This window comes from Ordospora pajunii (assembly GCF_021821965.1).
Source record: "Ordospora pajunii strain FI-F-10 chromosome Unknown Cg_02C, whole genome shotgun sequence".
Classification (NCBI taxonomy): domain Eukaryota; kingdom Fungi; phylum Microsporidia; family Ordosporidae; genus Ordospora; species Ordospora pajunii.
The window spans coordinates 19,694-43,056 of NW_026848119.1; the positions used below are offsets into that span (position 1 = coordinate 19,694).

General features: G+C 41.7%; 15 protein-coding genes and 1 non-coding gene across 16 annotated transcripts; 9 read left to right on the top strand and 7 right to left on the bottom strand.

The window, feature by feature from the left end:
• Nucleotides 1-15: 15 nt before the first annotated feature.
• On the top strand, nucleotides 16-2,679 carry HK407_02g03410 (uncharacterized protein; the record flags this gene model as incomplete). The annotated part of the gene is made up of 1 exon (XM_060420340.1): nucleotides 16-2,679. The coding sequence occupies one exon, from the start codon at nucleotides 16-18 to the stop codon at nucleotides 2,677-2,679; it is 2,664 nt and encodes an 887-aa protein (XP_060277354.1).
• A 154-nt stretch (nucleotides 2,680-2,833) lies between these two features.
• Nucleotides 2,834-2,905, bottom strand: HK407_02g03420. Its single transcript has one exon. It is a non-coding gene; the product is annotated as a tRNA-Gln (tRNA).
• A 115-nt stretch (nucleotides 2,906-3,020) lies between these two features.
• HK407_02g03430 (uncharacterized protein) lies at nucleotides 3,021-3,401 on the top strand (the record flags this gene model as incomplete). Its single annotated transcript, XM_060420341.1, has 1 exon — nucleotides 3,021-3,401. One exon carries the CDS (start codon nucleotides 3,021-3,023, stop codon nucleotides 3,399-3,401), a length of 381 nt encoding a protein of 126 aa, XP_060277355.1.
• A 71-nt stretch (nucleotides 3,402-3,472) lies between these two features.
• Nucleotides 3,473-5,674, top strand: HK407_02g03440 (uncharacterized protein; the record flags this gene model as incomplete). The annotated part of the gene is made up of 1 exon (XM_060420342.1): nucleotides 3,473-5,674. The coding sequence occupies one exon, from the start codon at nucleotides 3,473-3,475 to the stop codon at nucleotides 5,672-5,674; it is 2,202 nt and encodes a 733-aa protein (XP_060277356.1).
• A 103-nt stretch (nucleotides 5,675-5,777) lies between these two features.
• HK407_02g03450 (uncharacterized protein) lies at nucleotides 5,778-6,674 on the top strand (the record flags this gene model as incomplete). Its single annotated transcript, XM_060420343.1, has 1 exon — nucleotides 5,778-6,674. One exon carries the CDS (start codon nucleotides 5,778-5,780, stop codon nucleotides 6,672-6,674), a length of 897 nt encoding a protein of 298 aa, XP_060277357.1.
• A 51-nt stretch (nucleotides 6,675-6,725) lies between these two features.
• On the top strand, nucleotides 6,726-7,562 carry HK407_02g03460 (uncharacterized protein; the record flags this gene model as incomplete). Its single annotated transcript, XM_060420344.1, has 1 exon — nucleotides 6,726-7,562. The coding sequence occupies one exon, from the start codon at nucleotides 6,726-6,728 to the stop codon at nucleotides 7,560-7,562; it is 837 nt and encodes a 278-aa protein (XP_060277358.1).
• Nucleotides 7,563-7,671: 109 nt separating this feature from the next.
• Nucleotides 7,672-8,766, top strand: HK407_02g03470 (uncharacterized protein; the record flags this gene model as incomplete). The annotated part of the gene is made up of 1 exon (XM_060420345.1): nucleotides 7,672-8,766. One exon carries the CDS (start codon nucleotides 7,672-7,674, stop codon nucleotides 8,764-8,766), a length of 1,095 nt encoding a protein of 364 aa, XP_060277359.1.
• A 115-nt stretch (nucleotides 8,767-8,881) lies between these two features.
• HK407_02g03480 (uncharacterized protein) lies at nucleotides 8,882-11,113 on the top strand (the record flags this gene model as incomplete). Its single annotated transcript, XM_060420346.1, has 1 exon — nucleotides 8,882-11,113. The coding sequence occupies one exon, from the start codon at nucleotides 8,882-8,884 to the stop codon at nucleotides 11,111-11,113; it is 2,232 nt and encodes a 743-aa protein (XP_060277360.1).
• Nucleotides 11,114-11,200: 87 nt separating this feature from the next.
• Nucleotides 11,201-12,358, bottom strand: HK407_02g03490 (rRNA methyltransferase; the record flags this gene model as incomplete). The annotated part of the gene is made up of 1 exon (XM_060420347.1): nucleotides 11,201-12,358. The coding sequence occupies one exon, from the start codon at nucleotides 12,356-12,358 to the stop codon at nucleotides 11,201-11,203; it is 1,158 nt and encodes a 385-aa protein (XP_060277361.1).
• Nucleotides 12,359-12,463: 105 nt separating this feature from the next.
• Nucleotides 12,464-13,345, bottom strand: HK407_02g03500 (uncharacterized protein; the record flags this gene model as incomplete). The annotated part of the gene is made up of 1 exon (XM_060420348.1): nucleotides 12,464-13,345. The coding sequence occupies one exon, from the start codon at nucleotides 13,343-13,345 to the stop codon at nucleotides 12,464-12,466; it is 882 nt and encodes a 293-aa protein (XP_060277362.1).
• A 172-nt stretch (nucleotides 13,346-13,517) lies between these two features.
• HK407_02g03510 (uncharacterized protein) lies at nucleotides 13,518-14,525 on the bottom strand (the record flags this gene model as incomplete). Its single annotated transcript, XM_060420349.1, has 1 exon — nucleotides 13,518-14,525. One exon carries the CDS (start codon nucleotides 14,523-14,525, stop codon nucleotides 13,518-13,520), a length of 1,008 nt encoding a protein of 335 aa, XP_060277363.1.
• A 121-nt stretch (nucleotides 14,526-14,646) lies between these two features.
• On the top strand, nucleotides 14,647-17,031 carry HK407_02g03520 (separase; the record flags this gene model as incomplete). The annotated part of the gene is made up of 1 exon (XM_060420350.1): nucleotides 14,647-17,031. One exon carries the CDS (start codon nucleotides 14,647-14,649, stop codon nucleotides 17,029-17,031), a length of 2,385 nt encoding a protein of 794 aa, XP_060277364.1.
• A 487-nt stretch (nucleotides 17,032-17,518) lies between these two features.
• Nucleotides 17,519-18,334, bottom strand: HK407_02g03530 (serine/threonine protein kinase; the record flags this gene model as incomplete). The annotated part of the gene is made up of 1 exon (XM_060420351.1): nucleotides 17,519-18,334. The coding sequence occupies one exon, from the start codon at nucleotides 18,332-18,334 to the stop codon at nucleotides 17,519-17,521; it is 816 nt and encodes a 271-aa protein (XP_060277365.1).
• A 46-nt stretch (nucleotides 18,335-18,380) lies between these two features.
• On the bottom strand, nucleotides 18,381-19,076 carry HK407_02g03540 (putative golgi phosphoprotein 3; the record flags this gene model as incomplete). Its single annotated transcript, XM_060420352.1, has 1 exon — nucleotides 18,381-19,076. One exon carries the CDS (start codon nucleotides 19,074-19,076, stop codon nucleotides 18,381-18,383), a length of 696 nt encoding a protein of 231 aa, XP_060277366.1.
• A 127-nt stretch (nucleotides 19,077-19,203) lies between these two features.
• Nucleotides 19,204-20,319, top strand: HK407_02g03550 (uncharacterized protein; the record flags this gene model as incomplete). Its single annotated transcript, XM_060420353.1, has 1 exon — nucleotides 19,204-20,319. The coding sequence occupies one exon, from the start codon at nucleotides 19,204-19,206 to the stop codon at nucleotides 20,317-20,319; it is 1,116 nt and encodes a 371-aa protein (XP_060277367.1).
• A 93-nt stretch (nucleotides 20,320-20,412) lies between these two features.
• HK407_02g03560 (uncharacterized protein) lies at nucleotides 20,413-23,343 on the bottom strand (the record flags this gene model as incomplete). Its single annotated transcript, XM_060420354.1, has 1 exon — nucleotides 20,413-23,343. One exon carries the CDS (start codon nucleotides 23,341-23,343, stop codon nucleotides 20,413-20,415), a length of 2,931 nt encoding a protein of 976 aa, XP_060277368.1.
• Nucleotides 23,344-23,363: the final 20 nt, after the last annotated feature.

Consider the following 23,363-nt stretch of genomic DNA (forward strand, 5'->3'; position numbering starts at 1 on the left):
GTTGAGAATCCCTCCATGCATAGCAAGCCTGAAGAGGCGGTATTTGCAGAGAATGCACATGGAATAGAGGATGCATGCATGCGTAACGATTGTGTTGATGTTCTATGCAATGCTGAGAATGAAAGGGGTGATGTAGAAAGCATGCTTGAGGATATGAGGAGGATGCTTGAGATTGGAGATGAGGAAGGGATTTCAGAGATTGTTACGAATATTGTGGGTGATGAAGGCATGTATGCGGAAGTGAATGAATGGTGGAAGTCTGGACGATGGGATGTGAATGATGTTTTTTTCTACATCTTAGTTTGGCTTAGAATACGTAGGCTTAGGCTTGATGTTACAGGAGCTGAGAATGTTGATTTAGCACTGAAGCATGGCGCATCTGTTGTTGAAAAGCATATTAGCAGATGGAAGGAGATATGCATGATATCGATATTGAAAGAGATCAAGATCTATGCTGAGAATGAGATTTTAGGGTGGAATAGAGATGCGATTTTGATGTTTTTATGGAAGGTTTGCATTGGCAGAAGTGGATCAAATGGAACTACGAGAGTTTTTGCATTGAATCTATGCATGCAGATGAGCAGGGGGACAGATGCAACAGATATTGGGGAGGTTGCTTTGAAGGTTGAAGAGATGAATGATTTTGATGTTGGAGAAATGAGCTATGGCGATATGGTGATTTTGCAGATGTACTGGAGGGAGTCGTTTGAGCAGGGAGTTTTTTACAAAGATAAGCATGAGTATGCTGTTGAAAGACTGTTTGATCGGTATATGTGCTGTGGAGAAGACAGCAGATACCACTCGAGGCCAAGGTTGTTTATGTATGGGTCTATTGAGTCGATCGCTCTGTGTGTGTCATTTGTGAAGTGTTTTCTCAGAAGGTTTGGTGGTAGCGAAGATGAGTTTAATGCAAAGATGCTGAATGTTTTGATACGAAGGATGGCGGAGATAGCAAAGGATGCTGATGATATCGAGTGTTTTCAGTGTTTGTTTGGAAATGCAAAACCAGTTGTGGTGGCTGGGACGGCGCTCCAGTCACTTGTGCTATTACTGTTGAGAAAGATGGGCGACACGAAGTGCGGTAATCAAGCGAAGGCAGCAAGGATTCTGAGTAAAATAGATGCACTGGGTGTTTTGCCTGGGAAGAAGGTACGAAACAGAATGATCAAGATGGCCAAACAGCACATTGCACGAAAGCAGGAGGTGATTGTGGAAGCAAGCATCAATGTGCTGCATTGCATAGATCCAAATGTGTTGCGGATAGAGATGCAAAAACCCTACTTGATGCAGACAAGAAGGAAGATGTTTGAGAAGGTTAAGAATGAGATGCAATCTGAGGAATGCTATAGAGCATATATTGAGCTACTGAACAGCGGATTTGCAAATGATATTGCTTATGAGATCAAGGAAGTAAACATTTTTGCACGAGTTTTTCATGCATTAGGGAGAAAGAGAGTGTGTAAGCTTCTTGAAATAAGGATAAACGATGTGAGAGATGTTTATGTCGCAGAGCTAGCAGTTTGTTATTCGAAGGAGCGTCCAGAAAAGTTTGATGTTGTTGGTGTGTCGTCAGTTTTACTTGATTCTGGCGAGGAGATAGTTAAGAGCAAGAATGTTGTGTTCTATAATTACATTTTGAGAATTTTGATGAATATACACTACAAGATGGCATTTGAGCTTCGTCGCAGGGTTTTTTTGTTTTTGAAGAAGTTAGTGTTCTATGGGCCGTACACAAAGAATGCAGGAATGCTTATAAATCGCTTAGGATATGCAGGTATGGAAATTCAAAGACGGACAGACTATTTTCTTGCCATACTTGGAGCATGTGGAAGTATTTTTCTGAGAGAATATCTTTGTGACTATACCTGGACGATCAACAAGGAGCTTGGGCTTGTGTACAGCCTACAATTTGATCCTGAGCTAGGAGTGATGTACAAATGGAAAATTGATGAGATACTGTCTAGGGTATGCAATAGGTTAGAAGGAAAGGAAGCTACAGTATGCATAGAGCTTCTTGTGTTTCTAAGGGAATCGATTGAGGAGGAGGGAAAGTGTTTTGAGTTTGCATTTGATATTGTAGCAAATAATTGCAATACAGTGATTTGTGGAGCGAAGAATACGAATCAGGATGTGTGCAGAGAATCGTGCATGCTTCTCAGTGCAGGGATTATTGCAAGAGCAACTATTCCGCATGTATGCATTCCTGTTGTGTTTCAGTGGCTACCGGTGTCGTCTGAGATAGTGCAGGTGTATTTTGCAACTGTGGTGAGCACGATTGGAAGTATTATTGATGGGAAAATTTGCAGGTTCAAGGAAGAGGGGAATATAAGCGAGTTCAGAACGATATATGAGATATACTTGAGCTCACCAAATAGAATGGCGCTTGTGGAGAAACTAATGGAGGTTTTTGACGGATGTGCAGTCAAAACATATTATTTGATGGTACAAGTGATGAAATTTGAGAAAAGAATGAGGGTGAAAGTGATGAAGAGCATTGAGGAAGCAGTTCATCTGTATGATGTATCGGAAAACAGACTCTTTTTGAAGATATGTGAGCTTTTTTTGTCACATAGCGCCAGCAGATATGCGGATGTTCGAATTAGTGATGAAAGTGTGCTGTTTTGTAAGGAGCCTGGGATAGAAGAGATTGAAGGTCTTGAGCTATACATAATAAAATGAGTTATTATACTATTATAGTGTGTGCAGAAGATGCTTGATATGAGCAATTAGATGAATTAAAAAGACACACTGATGCTATGCTCACGAGCTATCGAGCCAAAGCTCAGGTGATGCCATCACACAATGCCTTGTTCGATTGTGTGATCGTACAAAATGGTTCCACCGAGATTCGAACTCGGATTACTGGATTCAAAGTCCAGGGTGCTAGCCATTACACTATGAAACCTCCATAGTTAGGTCATCATTATGGTGCACATTGCCATGCAGCAGATTTGCTATTCACAAAAACATTTCTGGGCTGCACTTAATAATTGTCTTTGTTCAAAAGCCATCACCCTACGATGAATGTCAACCTGAAGTGTATCCGTGAAAAGCTTAATAAGATCAAGCCTTATGCAATAAAAACCGTGTCTGATACATTGCAAGGATATGCGTTTGGATGCATGGTGGGGGCCTTTTCTCCGGACAGAAAGCCCACTTTTAACAGCATCCACAGGTCTGGAAAGTCGTTTGCCAAGATATCCATGATTTACTCCTCAACGGAGTCTGTTTTGCATGTATGTGGGCTTAAGGAATCTGCCTTCAATAGTTTCATCAGCGGGGCCGTTGCTGGCGGACTCGGGTCAAGTGGCAATACAAAGGAGTCTGCACTGTTCCGAGCATCTGCACTTGCAACATATGCTGGCGTATCTTCGATATTCAGTCCAGGGCTGCAGAAGTAACGCAGCATTAAATTTTGGCACAAATACTGATTTTGTTTGTTTTGGATTTCAGATGGCATTTGAGCACCCTAATGGATGAAGCCGATGTGTTACTTGGCGAGCTCAGGATTGACTGGGAAACACTTGTTACCGAGGATTTCAATCCATTGAAGCAGGCCTTGCGCAACAAAAACAGCATAGTTGAGGCATCCAACTTCAGAAACCTGTTCCACAAGGTGGAGAAGGTAATGGAGGGCATAATAGAGAAGAACTACAAGGGGTTCAGCGACTCCGTGCTTTCGTACATGGAGTCGTATAAGTTGAACAAACGATGCTCGGAAAGTATCTTTGAGATCTCCAGGGCCGTCCAAGGGCTTCTGAGAATGAAGATAGATGTGAAGGGCATGGCCAAGGAGTATGAAAGCATGGCGATGTATGAGAGCAACTACAGCATATGCGATGTGCTTGTTGAGATGCGGAGATGCTTTGAAGAGTTTAGCATGATTAAGGCTGAAATTGAGTGTGATATGAAGAAATGCAATGGTGTGTATGCCACAAGCCAAAGGTTTCTTGCTGCAGCCAAAAAAGCAAGCAGATTGTATGACCTAATTGAGGAAAATGGATTAATGGAGATGGAATGTGTATCTAAGTTCAAGGCAGAGGCAAGCATTGAAGTACAGGAGTTCATGGCCATGGTGTATAAGAGGCTCGATAGGTTTGTATTCTACAATGAATATGATTATCAAGAGGATTTTATATGTGTGGTTATGCTTGGAATGCTTTGCAGTTTGGACAGATACCAAACGGAGAACTTTGAGAAGGAGTACTTTGGAATGGTTGAGTCGGTTATCAGGAGTGTTGATAGGGAAGCGGGGAATTGCAAGGCAGAGAAGCTTTCTAGAGCAATATGTAGTAGAACGGCAAATGTGGTGCACAACCTCCGGATTCTTTGGGAAATGGCAGATGCATCGTTTGAAGGTTTGAATAGAAAGGCATTGAATATCCGTGGTAAGGCCAGTATGCACAACAGAGTCGATATGGATGTGAATGCATCAAGCAATCGAAGTGATTGGGATGCAGTTCTTTGCATGTATGGGCCAGACTGGCAAGAATTTGTGGAAGGAGCGATTGTTAAAATTTTGAAGAAGTTTGTTTCTGAATGTGTTGAAGGGATTGAGAAGTATCTTGATACTGAAGTGTTTGAGGCTGAACACTTTGCAGACGATATAGACTATGCTGCGGTGTTTGAAAAGAAGTATGTGATTCATGAAAGGATGATTAGGGAAGGGGAGATTGAAGGAACGTCGCCAGAGAGATTTACTAAGATGTTTGTATCTGGGATAGATATTGTGGTTTATCTTGAGAATTATGTGACAATTGAGCAAATGAAGAGGTATCTGCGGGAATTACTTAACGAGAAGTATGTAAAGGAGAAGCAGAAACAGATGAGAAAGAAGATTGCGTATTTGTTTGAAGAGGATGACTGGTATGAAAATGACTATTCGAACTGCAGATTGTTGTTCTATTCAAACTACAAGAAATTCATTGATGAATTTAGTGTTCATGCGGATCTGTGCAGTACAGAAGATGTGTTTGACTTTTTGGATAGTCTTTTTGCAAGGAAGTTTAATGAGCTTTACAGGAGACTGTTCAGGTCTGATATCATCAACACGTGCTTTTTGGAGGAGGAAGGGAGCAACGAGGATCGGGACGAGAGATTCAAGAGACTTCTTCTTGTCCGTGCAATGGACATAAACGCAGTGTCTTTTCAGAAGAAGTACTATGAGAACATGCTATTTGCAGCAGAGACAATTAAAGAAGCGGCCTCTTCCATCAATGGAAATAAATCGAAGAGTGTTCTGAGTAAGATGAATGTGGCAATCCGGTTCCAGATGGTTCTTGAGATGCTTTATTTCTTTGATTTGTTTTACAGGGAGGGAAATTACAGAAGCAAGGATGATTATTATTTCCAGAAGATAGTCAGGATTGCAGATGATATAAACAAGTCTATTGTTAAGATGGACATGAAAGGTATTTTTGAGTTTGTGTTTGACTGCTTGAACTTCTACATCAAGCACAATGTCTTGCGACTAAATGTAAAGAGCATGGATGACCTGAAAGCATTTGCAGCTAAAATCACGCTGCTAGATGAGATATTATGCTTGGTTAAGGGAGAGGGTAGTATGATGGAAGCTGTACAGTTTATTGATGGAGTGGTTTTGGGAGATGAGAGAAGTGACAGCGGAGTGAAATTGAAAGCGAAGCTGAGTGGTGAGCACTTGAATGAAACATAATTTGAAGCATAATTAGCCATGGAGCATTTGTTGCAGAAGTAGAACGGGTGTTTATTGGCTATCTGCTGGTATAAATGCCAGTGTACTGCTACAGCACGATTTGATGGAGAGCTACAAAGACAGCATTGAATATTTTTTGAGGTATTTTGAATGTGCAATGCCTGACGATGTTTCGTTAGGAAGCTTAGTTCTTTTCAGCGAAGAGAATGCTCGTGAAGAAGAGTCCGAGGCACCGGTGATGTGGGACGAAAAAGACCTGCCTCGTACATGGTATCAGGTACAGTTTGTAGATGGCAGCAATAAAAGAAAGTATATTAAGAGGATGGCACATGCAGAGAGCATGGATGTGTATCATATTACGCCGAAAAGGCTTTCAAAGGCATTGACATCGATTGATCTGCAGCTGCTGAAAAAAATAACACCAAATGACTTAGTGGGATATGATGGGTCTGAAGGCAGTGAACTAAACAGCATAAGGCAGATTAGACTGAAGAATGAAGGGCTGATGAACTTTGTGGCACATGAACTATCCACGAAGAGAAACTATGACTACTTCTTCAAGGTTCTGGAATATCTCGAGAAGATCAGGAATTTCAACTCGATTCATTGCATAACCCGAGCATTTCAGATGCAGAAGCTTGATTTAAAGAAACTAGGCAAGCTCTCTGGATATGTAAAAGCAAGCCTGAGCTACTTCGACATGCGGCAGGTTTTAGACGAGCTTACTGCTGACGATGTGTTTCTTGTATGCCCAATTGACGTGTATATCAAGGATGTTGAGGAATCTAATAAGAATAGAGGTAGCGAGGTTGCATCGATGAGGTTTTGCAGGCTCGTGGAGATTCTGATAAGATTGCAGGATCAGCAGCATGATGTTGGCATTTCACATCGCATAGAGCATTTTCTATTTAGCAAGTTTTGGAAGTATGCTCGGAAGAACTCGATCTTGTATATCCAAGACGATGCTATGAAGTACGATGGACAGTTTTTACTCCTGTAATTAGCATGTTTCAGCATCAGATAGCATGCCCATATAAAAGCAGCTCTGCACATGAAAAGCTTTGATTCTGTTATGCCTATTGACTGCCTGTGCATAACGAGTGATGTATTGGTTGCGGGAGGATATCTGTTTACTGAAGAATGCAGGTCGGGAGGAGTGTACTTGTATGACCTGGAGAGCATGCATATCAGAAATGTGTTTGGAACAACAGGTGTTCTTGATTGTAAGGTGAACGGAGAGATGGTGTTTTTTGCAGGCTGTGAAGAATTTGGAACGGTATGCCTATCAAATAGTGTTGTTGATAGAATATGCACGCCAGCAATTAATACTTATGTGTGTGTCGATGCCAACAGTGTTTTCTTGTGTGATGTTCTGGGCCATGTAAGGCAGTTTGAAGGATATGGATTAGTCAGTTCCGGGGATTTCGCGATAGGAGAGGAGCCTATCTGGGTAGTTGAGGCGTATGGAGATGGGATTGCATGTGGATCTGAAGATGGCATGCTGAGATTTGTTGATACCAGAAGTTGGACTGTGCATCAGCAGATGAAAAGAAAGTCCGGCGTGACATCAATATATCATGCAGGGAATTATGCATATGTAGGATCGTATGATGAGCATATTGAGATTGTTGATAGGAGGAAGTATGATGTAATAAGGAGAATTTATGTCGGAGGAGGGGTATGGAGGATTTGCTATTCCGACGGAATGCATTTTGTTGCATGCATGCATGAAGGATTGAAGGTTTACGGAGACGACTTTAGTCTGTTGAAGCATTATGCAACAGAGTCTATCGCATATGGTCTAGCACTATCTCACGATGTGATTGCATTTACATCGTTTTACGATAAGAAGATCCACAAAATTGAGCTTGAAGGTATGAGGGACTAGCACATTGAGGAGATTGCGATTGGATACTTGTAGTTGTACCTGAAGATGAAAGATGAAAGGGGATGTTGTGATGGATGGGGGAATAAAAAAGTTGATTTGTTTACCCTCAATGAAGATAAACATTCAGCACCTGAAGAATAAATTTGTTGTAGAGATTGATGACCTAGATATTACAATTGAGGAGTTGAAGAAGAAGCTGGAGGGAGTGATGACTGAGCCTGTTAAGATTCCTGCGACTGATCAGGCGTTGATATTTGAACGTGAGAAGATGGACGATGGTAAGAAGCTTGCAGACTATGTGAAGAGTACGAAGGACGAGATTAAGTTGTTTGTTATTAAGCAGCAGAGGAATGCTAATCCAATATCAAAACCGGTAGCAAGCTCTGGTCATGAAAGCAATAATCAAGTAAATTCGACACCGAATCCATATCTCAGCAGTAATCAACCAATGAACAATCCATATGCAATGTATGGACAGATGCCGTATGGGTATGGATCTCCACAGCCAATGTATGGACAGATGCCGTATGGGTACGGATCTCCACAGCCAATGTATGGACAGATGCCGTATGGATATGGATCTCCACAGCCAATGTATGGACAGATGCCGTATGGATATGGATCTCCACAGGGAGATGGATACAACAACGAGGCGTTTTCGAATGCCATGATGCAGCAAATGGAACAAATGCTGAACAATCCGGCGTTGTTGGATCAAGTGTTGAGCATTCAGAATCCAAATATGACACCCGAGCAAAAGGAAGATCACAAGAAGTTGTTGAAAGATGCTTTGAATATGATGAAATCAAATCCGGGGCTTTTCCAACAAGCATTTACGCCTGAGAATGTGAACATGGCAATGAACTCGATGAATATGATGGGGCAAGGAGGAATGTATCCACCGTATCCACCAGCTCCGATGGGCGGCTATGATCCAAGGCACCCTAATGCAAGGATCGCATGGAAATATGGCGGATATCAATCGCCTATGTATGGAGGAGCAAGACCTGAGCAGCAGCCGCAGCAATTTGATGAGCAGGCATATCTGATATCGTTAGAGCAGCTAAAGTCGATGGGATTTGAAGAAAACGAGGCCATGGATGCATTAAAGAAGGCAAAGGGAGATATAAACAGAGCTTTGGACATACTTCATGATGAAAGGAGGAAGAATAGCCAAAGCAACGGATCATATTCAAAAAAATAAATGTTTCACTGCATGAAGTGTATGTGTATGCTTGAGATGTGCTTATTCTGTATGCTTATTTGTCTTTATGCATGTGCAAATTGATTATGCTTTTTTTAACCTTGTATAATTAATAATGACTGCAGAATTTGAACAAAATGCAATTTTGCTTGCGTCACCCATGATAGTCAGTGGGCTTGCTGGTATTTTGAACATATACATGTTTCTTACCGGTGTTTTCAAGGCATCCGAACCGCCGAATCAGGTTTCGAAAGAAGCGGTTTCTGATAGCAAATACACAAAAGTGATATATCTGATGCTTGATGGGCTTAGGTTTGATTCTACAGTTGCTGTTAAGAAGGAAGGATGTATATTCAACAAGATGCAGCATTTGAACGCTATTAAAACAAAATACCATGCACTGAGTGTTAGCGGAATGCCGACTGAAACAAGTGCTAGAGTTATTGGGCTCACCACAGGCGCGCCTAGCAATTTCTTGACAAGCATTATTGCTCTACAAGGGACGGTCATCAACAAAGACAACATGGTTGATCAGCTGCTTAAAGATGGGCGATCATGCGTATTCTTTGGAGATTGCCAGTGGACGAAGTATTTCCCAGTGCTGAAGTCGTGGCCTCACTTTACGATAGATGCATATGGCAGGCATGAAATAAGAACACAGGAAGACATGCTAATCGAAAAGATCGTGGAAAGTGTGAATAGCTATGATGTGATAATTGCGCACCTGATAAACCTTGACTCATATGGTCACATATACGAGACCATCGATCATGAGATGATGCAGTATGAAATAGAAGTGTATGATAAGCTCATACACGACATATACCAGAAAATGTCGACAGACACATTATTGGTAGTGTGCAGTGACCATGGCGTTGATGACAATGGCGCACATGGGGGAGTATCTACATTGGAGATGGCATCTGTTGCAACCTTTATCTCTAGGGACGATAGATTTACAGGCATATTGCCTCTGGAAGGCGCTGCTAAAGATGCTAGAAGAAGATGCATATCGAAGACATATGATGATGGCCAGGATGTTATCAAAAGCACAAGCTCGTATCCAATAATTCATCAGGACGATATTCTGCCGACGATGTGCTATTTGATGGGCATTCCAATTCCAAGGCTTTCTGGAGGCAATTTTGTTCATGAGCTGGTTTCAGAGGTTGAGGCGTACAGAAAATATGCACAACAGAAGTATGATCTCCTTGGAATGCCAATCAAAGTAGACACAAACAATCGAGATGAGCTTGTGCATTTGAATTACATGCTTAGTGAAAGCATACTAAAAAGACTTGCAGGGCGAAACTATACAAGGCTAGGCCTATCGGTGGCTCTATCACTAAGCATTGCGGTTGCTATGCTATTCAGACTTTCAAAGTCGAAGTTTACTAAGCTTCGAATCGTGTTGGCATTTGTGCTTGTGATGACTGCACACTCTGTATTTTCGATCATTCACGAAGACTATCTCTGGATAGCGTTGTTTCTGGTGTCCAACCCATCGATAAAAAACCTGCTTGGCGCAATAATGTTCTTGCAGATTGCACGGCCAGGATCAAGCATGAATGCATTTTATGTGCTTGTTGTTGAGAGAGTTAAACTTTGTCCGTTCTTTGATGGAAACTGGCTGTTTATTGCTGAGCTGCTCCTTTTTGCAATGATTAACAACAGGAAGCATTTTGAAATTTCCTTGAAATACGTTTGTAATAGTGCAGCAATTGTATTTAATAAGCATCCGCAGATGATTTTTTCAATCATGAAATACTTTTTGCACAGTAGACTAGAGAGCGCAGAGTGGAGGCTATGCTTACTTGTACAATATCCCTGTATTGATAGTCTGCTTGCATTGATTCTTAGGCCGATGGAGTCGGTGTATCTGATATACATACTTAGGAATCTTGACATATGCAGCAATCCAGAAACATACTTCTCATTGACCAATATGGCGTTCTTCTCCTCTGGACTGTGCAAACTATTGCAGTCTATCAACTACAGTGTGTTTTTTGCTTTTTCTGACAGATTCATCGCCATTCCTTCAATTGTAATAGCGTTTTATTATTTCATGTATCCAAGGCTCAGGGCGATTTTATTGATCAAGAATAGTGAAAGGCTTAAAAGAGCAAATGGTAAGCATGACAGCAATGCTGCTTTTGAAGATCTCACAGATGTGGTGTTCTCGTTTTCCAGTCTCAACATTCTACTTGTTATGTGGTCTGGATATGCAATCAGTGACTCTCTCTCATTCTACAAGTTTTTAGGTGTTAGAGCATTTTTTGAATATCTATACTACTTGTGTGACATTACCTTGTTTTTCATATTCAGGATAATTAAAGCAAAGCTCTGAATACATAATATGCCTTTATATTTATTAATCACACATCTGCATGTATCTTGGCAATGCAGAGTGCTCACCAAAGCATAAAAAGCTATGCTATGCAATCTTGGATTCATCCTCATGCTTCCTCACAAACGATGCTATGAAAAACCCAGTTGCGCCATCCGTGCCTTTTTTGCATCGTATAATGTATTTGCTCACTGGAGATTCAGACATTGCATTCTGTGTCCAAAGTTGGCTTATGTCTTCTAGTTGATATCTTGAATCCTTGAGAACTTCTTCCACAACATCATCGCCCTCTTCCCTGTGTTCTGAGCACACTGAATACACAAGCCGTTTGGGATTGAACTGTAGCGCGTGCTTGACCATACATATTTGGAATTGCTTCAGCTTATTTACTCTTTCCGAATCCATCTTGTAATTCAAGTGCATTCCAGATCCAGAGCAGCTTGGATCGCATAGAATGTATTCAACATCTCCAAAACTCTCAGGCACTGATTGTAGAAAGTCGTCCTCAATCACTACTGCGTTTCTAACTCCAAGCTTTTCAAGCTGTGCTCTAAGTACCTTTGCTCTTGACTCGTCCTTCTCAAACGCATGTATTTTGCCTGTGTTCCTCATGACCATCGACAAATGAGATGTCTTGTTTCCAGGTGCTGAGCATGTGTCTATCACAATAGACCCTTCTTCTGGGTTCAGGATGAATGTTGGCAGGCATGATGATATGTTTTGTATCACTATCTTTCCTTCATTGTATGCCTCAGATCCATTCAATACTTCGGGATTCATGACCTTGAAAACTCCATCAAGAGGCGTCTTTTCATATACAAATGCATTCATGTCGCTTTCACAGCCGCCTCTCAACGTGTTGATTCGGACAAACACAGGCTGTCTTGTAAACTTCAGCTTAGCTCCTCCCATCAGCTCAACAAACTTTCTCTTCATTCTTGCATTCTTCAGCTTTCCATCAAGTATCTGATAGCATCTCACCACCGCCATTTCAAGATCCTCATTCATATAATTGCTCTTCTTGACAATGCTAACCAATAGCTCGTAGTTCTCAACAACCGTGTGAACAAGCCTATGGTACATCTTCGGGTCTTTCTCTCTGTATACCACTTTTCTTAGCGTATTTCTTCCACTAAGTATCTGCCTTATCATCTCGACACACTTCTCATCAAATCTTTGCTTTGCATTCCCTCCCATATACACCAGGATGCGACTTTCTGTTATTAAATGCCATTTCAGCATCATTCATATTCAGAGCATAAATCCTTCAAAACATCGCATTTTAATCATTTAATACATACTTCATAACATTCAAAAGCACTCCAAGAGCCATATACTGCTTAGATATAACTACACAACTGTTCTACAAACAGGACATTTGTTAGAGTGACCGAGAAGCCATTTGTCAACACACTTCATATGAAACTTGTGCTCACATGGCAGCATTCGCAGTTTCTGTTTCCTTGCAAAGCTACACATGCATATTGTGCATTCTTGTGCTTCATCCCCCTCTCCGGCCTTTACAATCGCACTCTTGTCGAGAGACTCCTTCGTAGCCGTCACAGGCATCTCTGAAGATCCATCAAGTATGTCAAAGTTGATCTGTATTTCATAAATAACTCCTCCTCGTGGCATTTCATTCGGAGAAACAAGCAGAACACGAACCTCATGAGCAGGCATCGGTGGCAACCCATTCTCATGCTCTCTACCACTTGCTGCTCTCCCTTCTGCATCCACTGTATTGTCCCCTTGGCTATCAATAGATGTAGTAGCCACTGGAGATCGTCCACTTCCTGTAACAACAACAGATGTCCTCAGAACAAACGGACTCCTGGTATTCGAAGTTTCCTGCGGATTTTCATTCTCAGTTGATCGTGCATTTTGCCTACGACTCCTTGATCGGCTCAATTCCCTTTCTGCTACATTCATTATCCTATTGCATCTGTTAATTATCTCGCGTTCCTCAGCATTTGGCACATTGCTATTCACAAATCGGTTTCTTCGGGAACTTACTGCGTCTGTTATGGCGTTCTCATCCCCATCTGCTCTGTTCTCTGCTGCATCATTCTCCATTCTACCGCGTACAAGATCAGACAGCCTACTTCTTAGTCTATCAACAAATGCCCCGCTATGCATAGGCCCTCCATCTACAGAATCCATTCGCCCATCCAAAAAGCTTAGCATCGACCTCATGATATCTATAAAATTATTGCTTCTCTCTCGTCTTGCCATAGGGCCAACACTATGCCTTGATTTATTCCATTCATAATCTCGAAAAATCTAGAAAATCAATGCACTGTCTAGAAATACTCCAATCAAGGTTTAGAATCAATCATTCAAACAGCATTCATAACCAATATGGCTAACCCAGGCACGCCTCATATCGCTACTCAAAAATTGCATTTTACTCGGGAAACTCTTCAGACGACATCTCTGCTCGAATTCGCCTTCCTCCAAAAAACCTGCCGTTCAGAATCCCAAACGAATGTCTTGCTTCGTCTTCTGAGGAATACATGCAGTAAACAGCCACTTCGGGTATCTTCAGCACCACAAACTTGACGACATTCCCCAGCTTCCTCATTTCTGCTTGTATCTCCTGCTCAAACTCATCGTCAGCTTCCTCATCATCTATCAGGTTCTTCAAAACAACCATCCTTCCCTTGCTGAATAGCATGCTTTCAATTCGTCTTTTAATCTCAAACACCCTTTTTGGAATCTCAGAATGATGCACGGGCTCGGGCATCTCCATCTTTATGACTGTCGGGCCAATCCTTAGCTTCATGCCATAGATACAGATCTTGTTCGTGTATCCAAGAGCCCTTCTTGCATCAGCAGCAAATTCAAACTTGACATATGCATATCCTTTATGTACAAACCATGAATCATACAAAAGCCTGACCGAATTTACCTTTCCTATCCCTGAAAATATTTCCTCGAGATGTGCTTCTTCTACCTCCTGGCTAACATTGGATACATACACAATGCACTTATCTGGATTTCGTATTTCATGCGGAATTTCAGACGGAAACGAAGATGTTCTACCGGCTTTTAATGACTTTCCATCAACTACCATTCCATTCACCTCCTCCATGCACAAATATGCAGCATGCGGATTGTCAAAGTCCACAAACACACATTCCTTGCTGCAGATGTAGTTTATTGAAAATCGGCCAAATACATTCAGAATGTCCAGTATGGTGCTTTTTGAGCAGACAACATTTCCTATGTATACCTTGTTTAGCAAAGATACATCAAATTTTGGCTCTGCATGCATTACTTCCGGATTCATCACCCATTTGCTATATTTGCATACTTCAGAATATGCAGTGTGCATTATGTGTATCTCATGCCTCTTAGCATCGGCAATACTGTCAAGCAATCCAATGAGCTGCTCATCTACGAACTTTATCATCAGGGTATGCATGAGTTCGGCATTACGCGTGCCCACGAAAGAGATGTGCCATATCGCGTGCTTTTATACACGCTTTTGTAGAGAATTGCTTGTGGCCAGAGAGTGAATTGCTACTTTACGCATGCTTATGCATAAATTCATTGAGATTGAATGCCTTTGCATGGAGTCTGCAGAAAACAGAATTGAGTTTATCAGGAAGCTTAGATATAAAGGCACTAGCCAGCCATGCAAGCGCACATGCATACAGCGGGGCTCGGCAGGAATAAAAATGGTTAATCAGATCATGAAGCGGCCATCACGAGATTCGGCATGTTTTGCACTTGAGATAATCAGATGCCTGTATGTGTACGAGCCAATGCTTGGGACTCCAAAATACTCGTTGGACAAAGCATTGGTAAGCCTTTGTGATAAAGTGTTTGTTAACGAAATATATGAGGAGATAGAAAGAAGAATCAGAAAGCATGCTTTACAGACAGAAGAAAGCAAGAATGTTGACATCTGTCCTGAAATGTGCTCTGAAGATATGCTGCTTGATGAGGTTCTTGTTGGATATTTCATTATCAAGCACAGGAAGTATGGTGTTTTCTACGCGAGAATTGTGGATTTGATTGACAGAGTTAGTCCAAGGCTAAGATCAAAGGCAATCAAGGCTTTCAATGGATTAGCTCAAATAGGAACAATGCACAGGTTTGAAGTAGAATTGGAAGGGCTTGCTGGCATACTGAAACAGAAGTGCCCGAAAGCAGTATTGGCGCAAAAGAAAAGCCGTGTATTTGCTGAAAACGAGTGGGAATGTGTAAGGCAAAACTATCTGTTGGCTTCGTGTTTCTATGCCATTCCGGAGACAGTTGCAATACCTTATTATCATCTGAGAAGGAACTTTGGGATTGAATGTTTTGCATACATTGAATGCTGGAATGGATTTGTAGAAGGCAATGGACTTGATGATCTTGATGGAGGCACAGATGCTCCGTTGTTGAAAAGCCTGTGCTTTGGAATGTGTATGAACAGAACATACAATCTGAAGCTGATGGATGAAGTGATTACAAGGACTGTATCGTTTGAAAGGATGTTTCTGGAAGGATATACAAGTGTTGTAAGGCAGAAGCATCTGATTGCAAAATCAAAGTTCAAAGAAGCTCTAGAGGCAATCGCTGGGCTTGGAATGGCGTGTGTGCCTGAGATTCTTCTACATGTGTATGATTTTCTTTCGCTATCGCACATGTACTGCGGAGAGTACTTTGAATGTATTTTTTACCTGGGCAAAGGAATTGAACTGGCACATAGGCACCGCGTTGGTTTTATAGCAACATACTTTTTGAACTGCATGTTTGCTGTAGAGCGAATATCAGGGATGCATGGGCCTGCGCCAAAGATTCGGCTTAATCTCTGGAGAGGCATTCATAGCATTGAGGATGTGATAATGGACGAGAGGTTTGTAGCAAACAATAGAATATGTGCAAACGTTGCTCTTGAGAAGGAAACAAGCAACTTAAGGGAGCTTAGGACAATCGAGAAGTTTGAGGCATTCAAGCCGTCTATGCTTTTTGGCAGTATAGAAAGAGCATTGCTGTTGTTTACGGGATGCTCTGTTATTTCGTTGTATTGCATTGATCGGGACTTGTATGTGAATGATTTCAGAAGGGTTTTCAAGGTTTTCGATGACTTTATAGGTGCTAAGGAAAGGATGAATAGGATACTTAGAAAATCAAGATGTATTCTAAAAGAAAACATGAATGGATCTGTTGATAAAGCAATATGGTGGGCAGAAAGGATGAGGATGGATGTGGAGCTTGGCGCTGTTTTATCTGATGTTAGCAGAGGGTTTGATGTGATTGGAACAGAATGCAGGGTGATTCTTGTGTTAGATGAAGCAACAACTGAGTTTCCGTTTGAATCGATGCCGGCTTTCAAATCCAAAGCTGTTTATCGGGTTCCGTCGCTGGAGTATTTTGAAAAATGGTTTGAAGTGCATTCGAGCGGGTTAGTTACTGTTGATGCAAGCGAACGGTCTGTGTTTTATGTGTTGGATCCAGAAGGCAATCTACAGAAGACACGAGAACGGATTTCCGAGGGCTTGCGTGTGCTTGGCGTGACGAAAGGAGTGTGTGGAAGAGGTTTGTCGAGTAAAGAATGCAAGGAGGCAAGCGAGCATGATACATTACTGTATTTTGGTCATGGAAACGGATCAAAACATTTGCGAACACATGGAGATGGCAAGACGGTGCTTTTATTTGGATGCAACAGTGCAAGGCTTCTGTGCATGAAGAACTACAAGAGAAATGGGTTTTTGATGAAGCATTTGAGCAGAAACTCAACGGTGATGGGATGCCTGTGGGAGGTTACTGATAAGGACATAGATATTTTTAGTATGAAGGTTATTGAAAGGCTGATGAAAGGTGAGGAATGCCTTGGAAAGCTGGCATCGATGTTCAGGGATGCGTTTAAGATGAAGTATTTGAATGGTGCCTCAGTTGTTGTTTATGGCCTTCCAAGAAGACAATGAGCCGCATGGTGTATTATGTGTTTTGTTGTATCCCGGGAATGGGTTGGTATCATGTAGAGAATTCATGTGTGAAGCTAATGGTGAAGGTAAAGCCAAATGCGAAAGAAACAGGAGTCAGGGAGGTTGCAGACGAAGAGCTTGTTGTAAATGTAAGCAAAATTGAATAATTTCAGATAAGAGCACCGCCAGTGGATAACAGAGCAAATAAGGAATTGATTGCATTCATCAGTAAAGCCCTCAAGGTTCCAAAAAACTCAATAAAGATTACATGTGGAGACAATACAACAAACAAAGTCGTGGTGATAAGTGGATGGGATAAATGCATAGAAGCAATAGAAGCATTGGACCAGAACAGTTAATTCTTGGCTAGTATGCCTGGCTTGCTCAGTAATAGATCGGCAGATTCAAATTTACAAAATCAAACAGCACAAGGTATATAAGCATTAAATATCTTAACAGGATTTATTCAATAAAAAGGATTTGATTGTCAATTTAGTCTTCCACAGTGCTTTATGATGAATGGATGATTCAATGCTTCATTCAGCTCCATCCTGTCGCTTGGATTAAATACAAGGAGTTTCGCTATGAAATCAGAAGCATTTGGACTGATTGTTTCAGGGATGGTGTATTTCAATGAGTTGATCCTTTTATACGCTTCTCTCATATTTCTGTTCTTACTTTCAAATGGCGTTTTTCCCGTTAAGAACTCGTATGTAAGTATTCCCAGGCACCACAGATCTATTCCTGAGTTGTGTATATCATTGTTGACCATTTCAGGGGCAAGGTATTCCATAGTGCCACAGAATGTCATTCTTCTTTTGTCTGCATTGTACACTGCCCATCCAAAGTCTGCTATTTTCAGCTGATCGTCTGCTCCAAGCAGTAGATTCTCGGGCTTGATATCTCTGTGTATTACATTACATTCTCTCATATACATCAGTGCCTGGACAACCTGTTTGATGTACATCGATGTTTCTTTTTCTCCAAACTTGCCGCCCTTCTCGCTCAGAAACTTGAAAAACTCGCCCTTTCCTGCATACTCCAAAATCAAGTATATGTTTTCTTTATCATAGAAGTGGCCATACATCCTCAGGATGTTGGGATGCTTCAGATTCGAGTGTATTTCTATCTCTCGTCTGACTTGCCTTGCCGTCTCAGGCGTTTGTATTGCATTGATCGGTATTATCTTCAATGCAACAATGTGCCCTTTTGTCTTTTCTCTTGCAAGCCAGACCTGCCCAAACTTTCCACGCCCAAGCAGCCTTCCTATCTCAAAGTCATCTAATGTTTGATTCTCAGCCATGGGTGCCCAAAGGGATTGCCAAACTCAAATATTTGTATCGAAGATCTTATGCATTCAGAAGTGCATTGAGAATGGCCGGAATAATTGCATCCATGCGTGGCTTCTTCATGCTATACTTTTCCCTGATCCTCTTGATACTGACTTCAGACGCAACAGCCTCCTTTTCTGTCATGCACACAAGAATGCTGTCTAGTGCACAGCAGAAGATCAGACACACAACCAATGTCTCTGCTTTGTAGTCGTCCTCATTCCCACTCACCAGATACAGCTTGATGTAATTTATCAACTCAACCCTCGCATTATAATCACACATCGTTATCTTGTTGAGTATCATATTTTTGCTTGCAAACTTACATATGCGCTTTTCCTCAAGGCTCTTGTACACCCTTCGCCTGACATTCTTCATATGAACACATCCTCCCCTCTTTTCTCCATTCAGTCGGTACATGAGCTCTTCAGGAGAAAGCTGCGCCATGTATATTTTGCCCATCGCCTCCTGCAAAAGCGGATTGCCCACTGCCTGGGTCTTGCCAACAACCTTTCCTTCGACCAATTCTATGGATTTTCTAAGTGCAAGATCAACTATTATGCATGCTCGGAGAGACAGCGAAACACGATTGCACAGAAATTTTATTTCGTTTCTTGTCCTCAAAAGAATCACCAATTGCTCGCACAGCACGAGACTGCCGCGATCTGATGGGCTTTGTGCATGGTCTCGCCTACGCGTGGATATTTCTTCCATACAGGGCTTGCTTGCAATCATTATTGGTGTCGAATGTTTGGAGCAGGATGGTTCGTGTGATGCATCTGATACATGCATATCCAACATCATTGAGTATTTGAAAACATTCATGCAGCCCTGCGGGTGAATGGCGCACAAAAAGATGCTTAGAAGATTGATGGTCCATGACATCCAGCGAATTCTTTTGTGGATGTTCAATTTGCGTAAGAGGCCGTCATTCCTGCCTCTGAAGACATCTGAGCGGCCCACAACAGCCATCATGGTAAAGATGAGGGACACACCTATAAACATTGCAAAGCTTATATCAAAGCTCAGAATAAGAAATCCGGTGCTGATCAACGAAAGGATTCCGTTTGACATGTTGTTTGACTGCATACTAAGAGAGGGGAAGTATGAAGATATCCAGCCTTCCCTCGACTGTGTATCTGCTGAGAACCTGAGCCTTGTTCCAATGGCAGACTTCAGGACGGTTCAGTGCTCAGGGATATTTGTACCAGAAAAAACACCTCGAATGGAAATTGACATGCAGAAATACAACGAGTCCCAGCAGATGTCTGCACATGACATCCTTGCATTGGATGTTGAGAAGGTCAAAACAAGCCAAGGAAAAGAACTAGGGCGGGTTTCACTTGTTGATGGCAGTGGAAAAGTGATCTACGATAAGATAATCAAGCCAAGGAGAGGCGTTATTGACTACTTGACAAAATACAGCGGGCTTACAAAAGAGATTGTGGATAAAGGCATAGATGCAGAAATATGCAAGGAAGAGGTACTTGGGCTGATTGGAGTCAACACTATTATTGTTGGGCATGGGATTGAAAACGATTTAGAGTCTTTACAGCTGTACCACAGTAAAATAATAGACACAGCACATTTATTTTCAAGTCCTGAAGGAAGGAAAATATCACTGGACGAGCTTTCGAAAAAATACCTTAAAAAGTCGATTCACAGTAGCACGCACGACTCCACAGTAGATGCACTCACGTGCCTGGAGCTTCTATCGATCAAGATCCAGCATGTTTTTAGACTTTTAAATCCAGAAACACAAGGCATTAGCATAAATGCAAGAATTTGCAACATGCACATAGAAGATCTTGCTGGCGAAATAGAAAAAGGATTGCTTGGTATGGTTGCCACTGACTGCAAAAACATTGAAAAGCATATGAACATCCACAAAAAAAGAAAAGACATATTGTGGATGCTTATGTATGAGGCAGATGGCAAGGCATACATTGGCTTCTAATTCATTCTGTATGCTTTCGTGATAAATTGTTGTTTTTGTACACTTTGTAACTCTTGGCTATAGCTATAGCTGCTTGATCTAATAAATTACAGCTCATCTGCAGCCGCTTGGCTTCTCTAGCACCACTACGTCGCAAAACTCCTCAAACAAGTCTTCGGTTCCTAAAGGCGTAATAAGAATCCCTTGAAATCCTTGTTCCTTGAAAAACTGCAGTAGAAGCTTAATGATATGCTTTCTATTCAAACTATCCATGAACACATCAAACTCATCAAGTATCTTAACCGGGCATGGCAAAGATGCCCATAATGAAAGCAGTAGGCAAATCCCTGCAAACGATCTTTCACCTCCAGAAAGCATACTCCGTGCCCCAGATTGCTTGTTGCCATGAACTCTCATCTTGACACCCAAGGTTCTTTTTTCATGATCAAACTCAAGGAATCCCTCATATCCTCGATTCTTGGTTGTTCTAGCAAATTCATCAGATGCATTTTCTGCAATTGTACTTCTAACCAAATTTCTTTTGGCTACTCTTGATTGGATACCATCAAGAATTCCATTCATCTTCTCTTCGCATTCATCAATCAGGCTGGCTTTCTTCTTCTTCATCTTTCTAAGGCTCTCAAGTGACTTTTGTACATCACACTCATCTCTTGAACTCTTACACATCTCAAGCTGTGCTTTCAAACTAAATATTTGCTCTCTAAGCTCACATTCTGGTCTTACTATTGAGTTTTCGTTCCTTCCACTGCTACTCAACACTAACGCTTCTTGTTCATATGCTTCCTTCTCTCTTTTGTATTCCTCATTCAGAGCATGCACATCTTCTTTGCATGCATTTCTTCTCATCTTAGTAGCATGTGCCTCACTTACTTGCCTATCTATCATCTGCTTTAGCTCCACTGTGCTCATTCTTTTCCACCCACGGATAGCCTCATCTTCCTTCATTAGACTTTCAATCTCGTCTCTTATTCCATCCCGCTTTTTTTCAAGTACTTTCATCTGATTTTCTAGGCAGCTTATCTCTTCATAGAGTCCATCCTCACGCACCACCTCCAACTGTATCTCATACATCCTCTTGGCATTCTCAATCTCAATCTTTAATGTACTTCCTCGTCTTCTACATATCTCTATCATCTCACTTGCTTTGGCCACCTCTTCCTCGGCTATCTTCAACTTCATCTTGGCCTCTCCTCCCTTCTGCATCTCCAGTCCTCGAAGCTCCTCCTTGCATCTTTCAAGCCGTTCCTGTGTATTTTCAAAATACAGTCTATCAACTCCCCTTGTAACAAAATCACATAATCCTCCTCCCACTATCTTTATCTTATCTCCCTCCTTGGTATATGCGCATTCAACAAACATCGGTCTTGACCTTATTGTCTCATATGCATTCTTTCGACTCTCAACCAGAATGGTTTGCTCAACTGACTGTGTTATTATCAGGTGATTCACCACCAATGGCTCGTCTATTCTCAATACATCAAGCAGTGTCTTGTATTTTGCATTTGATTTGTAATCCAAAATCCTTTCTGCTTTCGATGACGGCATTGAAACTGGAAAGCTAGTCCTATGCTTCTTGAAAATTCTCAGCAAAGCTTCCTTGTCTTCCTTATCGGTTGTAATAAATGTCGTCAGGGTGTTGTTGAGGATAATGCTAGCTGCTTTCGCCCATACAGGCTCCTTAAGCTTTATATTCAATCCAATAGGCCCAATCACTTTTCGATTAAACTTTGTTCTTGAGATCTCAGCAAGTAGGTCCTTAATTCCTGGCCCAAAAAAGCTGTCTCGGTCGCTTCTTGAATAAAAGTCAATGTGCTTTCGTAACTGGAACATCTTTGCATTCCTTTCATTGCTCATATCTTCTTCAATCACCGCCGCCTTCTTGCATTCCTCATACTTCTCCAGGCTTGCTTCCATCGAGCTCTCTAGACTCTTTTGCTCAATCATAAGCTCGGAATACTTAGACTCAAGCAGAGGACACTCATTCAGAACCACTCCATTCTGTTTTTCAAAACCAGATACTATCTTGGCTTTAAATTCCTTTGCTGCTTTCATCTCTTCATAATCATTACAAATCTCTCTGTCTTTTGCTCTCAGCTTTGCAACAGCATCGACAATCTCTTCCTTTCTTTTATCTGCTTGCCTCTTCCTTTCTGCATCTTCGCTTTCAATCCCAGCAACCATCGTCCGTGTTTCCTCAATCGAATGTTCAAGCCCGTCAATTGCACGCACATACTCCTCAAGCTCCTGCTGTCCGTGCACAACCTTTTGATAGAGCTCCTCTGTGGCTTTCTTCTTCTGAACTATTCGCGCCCATTCAATCTCTTCCTCCATCTCCTTAATTAAATGCTCTATTTCTCTTGTGTTCTTGGCTACGCTCAAGCATCTTTCCTCTTCATTGATCCTGTTTGAGATCTCTTCAAGATCGTACTTCGCATTCTCAAGAGCCTTTCTTATTGAATCTGCTTTCGCCATCGACTCTTCATTCAGCCTGCAGACTTCATCAATCTCTGTTCCTCGCATAAAAAGCTCATACAGCGACTCAGGTTGCATCACATTCAAAAACCTTTTTGCATGATCCTGCGTAAGAAAGCTCAGTGGATTTTCAAACCTCAATGAAAAAAAATCAAGCAAAAGCTCAAGATCCTCCCTCCGTATAGACCAAACCCTACGGTCTCCATTCATAATGCTCATTGATGTAGAACGAATCCCAATTCGCCTCTCAATCACAATCCTCTGTCCAAAGAAGTCCTTTTTGAATCCTTTGGTGTTATCCAGTACAATCCTCACCATTGCACTTGTTTCGTTGCTCTTTATCAGCTCCTTGATGCTGTTTCCACGCTCAAGATGCTGTGCTCGCTGCCCAAGCACTATTCCAACAGCCGCCATCACTGCGCTCTTTCCAGCGCCGTTGCGCCCAGAAATCACCGTCAAAGGCTTATCTAGCTCAATCAAAAGATGGTCATGGCACATAAACCTTACAAGCTCAATCGACACAATCAATCTCTTGCTTCTCGCACCATCCATTTTATGGCCATCCGAATTAT